The sequence below is a fragment of the Populus alba genome, chromosome 13, assembly GCF_005239225.2.
Source record: "Populus alba chromosome 13, ASM523922v2, whole genome shotgun sequence".
In the NCBI taxonomy this organism is placed as follows: domain Eukaryota; kingdom Viridiplantae; phylum Streptophyta; class Magnoliopsida; order Malpighiales; family Salicaceae; genus Populus; species Populus alba.
This window is the reverse complement of record NC_133296.1, coordinates 10,376,067-10,385,101: the sequence shown is the minus strand read 5'-3', so window position 1 is coordinate 10,385,101 and position 9,035 is coordinate 10,376,067. Positions and strand designations below refer to the sequence as shown.

Sequence of the window (9,035 nt, the reverse complement as noted above, 5' to 3'; positions counted from 1 at the left end):
TTTAATTGTTTATTGTAGGGAGCACATACTTTCTTTATATATAAAAAAAGAATCCGATCTATATGACCTAAACCAGGTATGAATTTGATCTAAAAATATTTGCTGATTAATTTTACGAGATCAAACATATCTCTAAACCGTACATCGAAACAAGCTGAAATATTACAGGAAAATACTAGACACATAAAACTATATTTTGATAAATTTTCAAGTCAAATGGAGTTTGAAGATATATTATTTTATAAGATTGAAGTTAATAAACAAATCTTGTCAAATATGCTAAAGTAGACCCTGTATATTTTTTGGGATATATTTAGAGTTATATGCGGAATTTTGCCACGATTCAAGCTGGGATGAAAATTAGATATTGCAAGATTTCCAACCATTTAATAGTCAAATGACTAAACTGTCTTTGAAAGCAAAATTTCTTTAATTGGTGTCCAAGAGCTTTTTTATATTTTCATCATGGTTTTTGAGTTATAATCAAGTGTTTTGATGGGCAATTTGGTAGTTTAATAAATATAAAACATAATTAAAAATCAAAAGTGATTGGCGGTTGTGGGAGCCTCTACCGTATTTAGATGACTCGTATGATGCCTCTCAACAACCAAACATTGGCTTTCACAGTGGAGTTGGGAGTGGCCCATTAAGCTTTTCTCAATGGTGGGGCGCGTGTTGGTAGACAAGAGATGGTGGGGCTTCGAGAAACTATTTTTCTTCTCATCTTATTTTCTTTCCTCACCTTGAATTACACGTCTATCATTTCAAAAATTAAATATATCCTCTTAGTTTGTATTTGTATCAATTTTGGTTACTTTTTTATTGCTATTTTTTTTTTGTTTATATCGTTTTGAAGTTGATTTTGTTTTTCAATTTCATTTTTCAGTATTTGATTTCATTTAATTTTTGTATCCAATTTGGTCTTTATTATTTTGATTGCTATTTTTTAATACATTTCTTGATTTATTTTGTTTTTCAATTTCATATTTTATTATTTTATTCATTTAATTTTTATATCAAACTTGGTTCTCGATCTTTTGATTGCTATTTGTTTTGTTTTTTAATCCTTTTATTTATTTATTTTTTTAAATTTCATCCCTCGATATTTGGATGATTAAGAATTTTACTTCTTGATTTTTTCATGTTTATTTTTTATGGAGTAATTCCGATCTCATAATCCAGTCACGGGTTTTGAATAGCTCGACTTGACTTTAATTTTTTTGTTTTTTTTAAAATTATTATTTTTTTAATTTTATCCTGTAATATTAAATTATTTAGTCTCGAATCTTATGATTTTTTCTGCTTTTCTTTTAAAGAAGTTATCCGAATCTCATTTCTTAAATTATATATTAGTCAAGTTAATATAGGTTGAGTTGATTTTTTTTACTGATTTTAGTTTTATCTTTACTTTGTTTGAGAATCTCTATTTTTTATATATAAAATTCTTTCAGTCTTTGGATCAGGAATTTAGCATAGTGAACTCACGTCGGTTTCTTTTTCCTTTTTCTAAATAAATTTGGATGCTGACTCTACAATCCAGACTCGAATTACTCTTTCATTTTCTTCTCCAGCAAAACGACAGATCCATGCGCGGTGAGAAATGCACACCTGTCTCTCACCCACACAGTACGCCACTCTAAAAAAAAATGGAATTAAAAAGGAAAATGAGGTGGCCCCATCCCACAAGGTACCGACCTAGCGTTGCCGTGACATTGTCACAGCAGATGCAAACCGAACACAATCAAGTTACAACAACCTTTCTTCCTCTCACCAGAATATCTTTTCTTTAAAGTTCAAAGAGTAAAAAAGAATCTGGTAATACACGAGGAGGAGGGAAATGACTTTAATTTAATAATTTAATAATTTAATAAATAAATAAATACAAGAAGATCGAAAGAAGAAGTGAAAAAATGGCGATACCGAAGATGGGATTGATGGCTTGGTTTAACAAGAGTATCGTCGATCCTCTCTATCAAATCCTTAGCAGGTTCTTTAATATAATTTTATTTATTTATTTATTTTATTTTTATAGAATTTGATAGATTGTTGTTATATATCGTTTTGCAGGGGTTTAGAGCCGAAGCAATTGGCTCTCTCAACGGCACTTGGTATTACTCTCGGAATATTTCCCATTTGCGGTATGCTTTTTTATTTTATTTTTAATATATGTATATAAAATGAAATAAAATTATATTGTATGGTTCTTGAAGCTATTAACTAAAATAAAGAATTTTGGTTGGATGGGTAGGTGTTACTGTTCTGCTTTGTGGAGTAGCTATTGCGTTGCTTAGATCTCTTTGCCATGCTCCCACTGTGATGTTAGCTAACTTCATTGCTACTCCTTTAGAGTTGAGGTATTTCTTCTTTCTGATCATATCCATCTTCATTGTTGATATTGCGTTATAAGGTTCGGCTTCTTTAGGAAATACTTGGTGATTTGATTTGGGTCTCTGCATGCACTAACGGGACTTGGTATGCATTCGGACATGATAATAGCATTTTCTCTTTGCTGCCCTTTTTGTGCATTTGCAGCGCACTGGGTTCGTTTTTCTATTCTGAATTCTGAATTTTGTGTTTCACTTTCAAGCTTGGTGGTGCCCTTCTTGCGTTTTGGCGAAGTTATATCCGGTGGACCGCATTTTCCATTGACATCTGATGCATTGAAAAAGGTTTTCACAGGACAAGCTTCGCGTGAAGTCATATTAAGTGTTGCCCATGCGGTAAGTAGCCAAATTGGTTGTAACCAAGGTTCTTGCTCCATCTCACATGAATGAACGCAATTGTAATCCCATGTTTTCCTTCTCTGCGTATTAAAATCTTTAAGATATTAGGTTTAATGGGATCAAGAAATGAGTCAGTATACGGAAGTAGAGCATTGAATTTAGAAGTCTGAAGAAATAGTTTTCCAAGGGAGCACTTAGACATGAAAAGCTTATCTTTATTCGAACTGCAGCTCTTATGTAAATTATAGAAGTACCGAAATATATCTTGGTTCAATTAAATTTCAGCCCTCCCAAACATAGTAATCCTGGTAGAGGAATAATTTGTAGACTACATCCTCCAGTTAATCAGTTGAGTAATATGGTAATCAAATACCCCCCCATGGCGTAAAATATAGTTGTGTGCTCAATCTCTTTGAGGATTGAGGGGATCATAATCTATGATGTTCCTCAGCTTAAGCTACATCTTATTTTGAACATGATCTATTTTGATGAACTTGAGCTTGAACAATATTATATGTCTAGTTTGCATTTTGTGCTCCACTTGGCTTGTGGTCTTCGTTTGCTGTATGCCAGTTACCCTTTCTCCCTAATGCCTTAGCTGTTCACTGGCATTGTTAACAAAAGAATCTTGGATAATAAGAAGTGTGAACATTTCTAGGAAATGTGTTTTCCAAATGTTCTAAGATCCAAGGTCATGGTGCCAAATTGGTACAAGTAACACAGCATTTGCTAATTATGCTACTCCTATATGCTGGATGAATGTTGAGAATGTCACCGGAGAACCATCTAGTGGGTGATTGCAATGCTTTGTTCGAAGTGTAAGGTTTTTTAATTGAGTAGGTCTGTATTTGTGAATTAACCTTTCAGATGATTCTTGAGTCCTGCAACGTCATGGCCAGAGGATATTGGTTTCTTTAAATTGAGTAATCTAGCACATGTTTTGGTGTCCGAGGTGGGAGTACAGAGTTACTGTTCTTGATATGCATGACTAAATTTTGCTTTAAGAACATCAGATGATAATTTTAGGTTATTATGGTTCTTCATGTTGAGAGGATGGATGAATCGAGCCACATACAGGATGAATCGACTCACATTCTAAAAAATGTGGATGTAACAAGCACACAGATGTACAAAATCCTTTCAGTTTATGGAGTTGCTGTCTTATTAATTATCCACTTTCTAAAGACTGTGGATGGTATTTTTTTGAATAGGGCATATGCGTTAACAAATGATGAAGTGGTAGAAACCCCGTGCACTCGAACTGCGCATAAGCGAAGTCCAATGCACCATTAGTTCAAATTAGAACAAGGAGGATAAGATGTATTAAAAATCAAGTAGCAGTTTCGGAGTACCTAATTTGACCCCAATGCTGATTGTTGTAAAATTTTAGATTAGATAGAACTTTCAATTATTGTAGTGGATCAGCAATGCTTTGACTTGTTCTTTTCAGTTTCGTCCTTGAACCACTGGGATGATTCTGCACTTTTAAACTGACTAAATTTGTGGAGCTCTTGAGGAAATCCATATGTGGCTATACCTGTAGATTCAGTATTATTTTTTTTGTTTCCTTTCATAGGTATTCTTATTTTATCTGATATTTAATGTTAACACAATGATTTTGCAGCTGTTGGGATGGCTAGTTGCAGCACCCTTTATTCTGGCTGCACTCTACATAATATTTTTGCCATGTTTCAAGGTCTTGGTTCACAAGTTCAACACCGTTCCATTAAGCCCAAAGAAATCACCCAATTCACTCGCAGAAGTCAAGCTTAAGGTAAGGGATGTTTAATGAATGTTTTGTAAGCCATTCATTTACTGTCCATTGCACTGACAGAAAGACCGCTGATTAACATAATAATACTGTATGTACATAAAAATTACAGAAACTTATTGTATACATAATGTCATGCCTTATGAGCTTGCTGTTGCTGATTTGTTTCCAAAGTTTGTACTTGTATTTGAATTTATGAAAGTGGAAAGGTTCCTGGTTAATTTTGTCAGAGGAAAATCCTACTGTTGTTTCTATTTTGGGTGTACTCTTTGATTGCTTTCATCAAATTGTCATTTTACTCTTGGTTTTGGGTTGGCCAGAATCTTGACTTTGCTCCTTTCTCTGCTGTTGTAATAATGTAGTGCGAGTGGTAGAACCATATGAAGGGAGTCCGTGTTGGCTTGGCTGGCTACATTTCTACTTCTGTGTTGACTAGGAATTTTAATGGAATTGGATAGAAGTTATTGCTTTCAATTTTGCTTTTGGTGATAAATGTTTCTTGGGCTCCATTACCAACAGTCTTGATCGAGTTCGCATTTGTTTATTTATTGTTCTTTGTCGCCTCCTTGGTTCCTCTTCCAGATTCCTATGGAGCATGGAAAAATGATGTCCAATAACTCGAGGTTAGGGGATGCCAATTGAACATGGAAAATCCAGTCCCATATTGAACTCCAGGTTAGGGGATAGCAATACTGCTTCAAGTCACTGAATACAGGTTTTATGCCTGTTTTGGTTATTCACCTTGCTCTTAGCAAACTGTGCCCCATTTGTCTTGTGGAAAAGTAGTGTTGTTGGTGGTGGTGGTAATAAGAAGTTGCTACCGGTTCAATTAGTTTCAAGATCTGTTGTGGGTATAAAATTCAGGAGGTAAAAATGTGCTATTAAATTCAACTGAACAGGAGAATCTTAAAACTTCTCAATACCATTCCTTGTCAAGTCTAATTTTAAAATTAACATGTGTGAGACTTGTCATGATATGATATTTAACTTGATCTGTTTAAAAATAATTTAGTTGACTTGTAAAAAAAGTTTTGAGGATAAAATTAAGATAACAAAGATGAAATTGATTTTTTCTTTTGACTCAATTTCTTGTCTAACCTAGATTTGAAGCTTTTTTAACATGACTTGACTTGACGGGTTCAAGAAAAAATTGTTTTAGGGTTAGGTTAAGTATACATTCTTTTCTTTTCTTTTTATCTAATTTGGTTGAACTAGTTCGAAATGATCCGATTCACATGGTTTTAGTTTTATAAAACTAAAACTGAATCAGACTGAATGATTTTTCTAGTTTTTAAATTAATTTGTTTGATTTTTTCTATCAGTTTGGTGTTTTCAATTATTATTTTTTTGTTCTTATGATTTGATCGGTTTATTAGTATTTTTAAACATTCTTTATTTGCATATTAATCAAGAAATGATCTAAAAAGTAAAAATTTAATAAGTTTTATTTAGAAAATTTTAATATTTTTTAAATATTAATTCTAGGATTTGAATCTAAAAAAATGAAAGAAAAAAAATTTAACCACCAAACATATTTAAAATTATCATGCATCTCAATCAAGAGTAATACCAATCGATTTTTAACTTTTAAAAAGCAAAAAATAACCTCATTTTCTGAAAAACAAAATGTGATACTCAATTTTCATACAGTCCCAAAAAAAAAAACTTCTAAATATAGATAAAAAAAAAAAATTGCCATAATCACAATTCACATACTATAAAGAGACAATCCCATATTTGAAAAGCATGATAGGAATAGGTTAGGAGAGATTTATGATTTAAACAATGATGATAATTTCCAGTTTAGTTTGATTTGTATCTATAAAAATTAAATTAATTTTTTTTAAAAAAATTAAATTAAAATCAGTTTCAACAAACTAGTTTTAAATTTGATGTAAAATTATAAAATTTCATTTTTTATAATAATCTAATAATTAATGTTTTTTAATAAATAAAAAATATATATTTTTTATTAAAATTAGTGATGAAATCATAGTGATAAAACCTCTATTGTCCTAGCGGGTTAATATGAGATTCAAGTTGAAAAAAAGAAATTTGATTAACTCAGTCAAAAACCTGGTTTAACTTGTTGACTTGAAAAAAAACTTGACGCTCAACTTGTTGATTTTATTTAAAAAAAATGATCAAAAAAATATTATTTTTATCTTATAAAAAAAAATTAGAGGTTGATTTTATCAACTTGTAACCCTAGCTTTGCCTAGATCTAGTCCTGAATTATGTTTTAAAAACAAATTTATAATATACTTTTGATGAGCTTGCAATTCAAATTAATATTGCTTAATTTTCTTATATATTTAATTTTTTTGCCATCAAATATTCATTTGTATTAAATTGTCAATGCCAATCTTGTGTTATTAAATTTTCTTGCCATTGAATATTTATTTTTATTAAATTATTAATGTCATTCTTATGTTCAATATTTTTCTTGCATTCCTGATATATATATATATATATATATATATATATATATATATATAATATATATATATATATATATATTTGAGTGAATAGAACTTCTATAGCATAATAGTTTAAATAAAACACAAGTTAAAATTGAAATTAGAAAGCTTTGTCTTTAAAGGGCAAACAAAATAAATATTCATTGTTCACGCTATTATCCCAATTAAGAAGCACAACAAGAATATTACACTTTGATTTATTAACATTAAAACTTGAAATTCAAAATGCGTAATTATAACATGATGAATTATATTAGAAGATATAAAAATAAAAAAAAGTAGTATTTTTGTTATTCATTTTTAGTAAATATCTTGATTTTTTAGCTAATTATTAATTAGATGTAATTCTCTATTAAATTTTACAAAATAAAAAACTAAACATGTCAGATCACAAAATACACCCGGTTGATGAAGGAATAAAGAAATATATGAACACTGAAAAGACTATTGTAACAGGAGCAGCTTAACAAGAACTTGGTAACTCTTTAATACATTTATTATATGTTATTGATCGTCGGCTGCTTTTTCTACAAGCCCTTTCAACAGTTTGAAGAATCATATTCTGCAACTTTTTCTTAATCATTCATCCACGTAACAACGGGGTTAGAATTAACAGCAGGGGAAGACTGGTGTGGTTGAAGATTTCCAAAGTGACGGCTCATCACCATATACCATGAGATAGTCACAATTCTCTACTGCTAGTAGGAAATTTGGTGTTGGTTTTAAAATATTCATTTTAAAATTAACATGTGTGAGACTTGTCATGATATTTAACTTGGTCTCGACTCAATTTCTTGTCTAACTTAGATTTGAAGCTTGTCTAACATGACTTGACTTGACTTGATGGGTTCAAGAAAAAATCGTTTTAGGGTTAGGTTAAGTATACCTTCTTCTTCTTCTTCTTCTTTTTTTTTCTAATTTGGTTGAACTAGTTCGAAATGATCCGGTTCATATGGGTTCATATGGTTTTAACTTTATGAGGTTTTAATTTTATGAAACTGATACTGAATCAAACTAAATGATTTTTCTAGTTTCTAAATTAATTTGTTTGATTTTTTCTATCAGTTTTGGTGTTTTCAATTATTATTTTTTTATTTTTATGATTTGCTCGGTTTATTAGTATTTTTAAACATTCTTTATTTGCATATTAATCAAGAAATGATCTAAAAAGTAAAAATTTAATAAGTTTTATTGAGAAAATTTTAATATTTTTTTAAGTATTAATTCTAGGATTTGAAACTAAAAAAATGAAAGAAAAAAATTTAACCACCAAATATATTTAAAATTATCGTACATCTCAATCAAGAGTAATACCAATCGATTTTTAACTTCTAAAAAGCAAAAAATAACCACATTTTCTGAAAAACAAAATGTGATACTCAATTTTCATACAGTCCAAAAAAAAAAAAACTTCTAAATATAGATAAAAGAAAAAAGTTGCCATAATCACAATTCACATACTATAAAGAGACAATCCCATATTTGAAAAGCATGATAGGAATAGGATAGGAGAGATTTAGTTAAACAATGATGATAATTTTCAGTTTGATTTGATTTGTACCTATAAAAATCAAACTTAATTTTTTTTAAAAAAATTAAATTAAAACCAAATCAAAATCAGTTTCAACAAACCAATTTTAAATTTGACATAAAATTATAAAATTTCATTTTTTATAATAATCTAATAATTAATGTTTTTTTAATAAATAAAAAATATATTTTTTATTAAAATTAGTGATGAAATCATAGTGATAAAACCTCTATTGTCCTAGCAGGTTAATATGAGATTCAAGTTGAAAAAAAAAATTGATTGATTTAGTTAAAAATTTGATTTGACTTGCTGACTTGAAAAAAAACTTGACCCTCAACTTGTTGATTTTATTTTAAAAAAAATGATCAAAACAATATTATTTATATCTTATATATATATAAAAAAATTAGAGGTTGATTTTATCAACTTGTAACCCTAGCCTTGCCTAGATCTAGTCTTCAATTATGTTTTAAAAACAAATTTATAATAGACTTTTGATGAGCTTGCAATTCAAATTAATATTGTTTAAT

At 29.6% G+C, this 9,035-nt stretch overlaps 1 protein-coding gene across 2 annotated transcripts; it reads left to right on the top strand.

Annotated features, from left to right (window-relative positions):
• The first annotated feature begins 1,778 nt into the window (after window positions 1–1,778).
• LOC118034450 (uncharacterized) lies at window positions 1,779–5,326 on the top strand. 2 transcript variants are annotated; one of them, XM_035039741.2, is made up of 6 exons: window positions 1,779–1,987; window positions 2,068–2,138; window positions 2,249–2,354; window positions 2,588–2,720; window positions 4,348–4,497; window positions 5,077–5,326. In XM_035039741.2, exons 1-6 carry the CDS (start codon window positions 1,911–1,913, stop codon window positions 5,134–5,136), a joined length of 597 nt encoding a protein of 198 aa, XP_034895632.1. In that variant the 5' UTR covers window positions 1,779–1,910; the 3' UTR covers window positions 5,137–5,326. The 2 variants fall into 2 exon arrangements, with proteins under 2 accessions (XP_034895632.1, XP_034895633.1); XM_035039742.2 differs by lacking the exon at window positions 5,077–5,326 and adding an exon at window positions 4,857–5,042 and having other exon boundaries at window positions 1,781–1,987.
• Window positions 5,327–9,035: the final 3,709 nt, after the last annotated feature.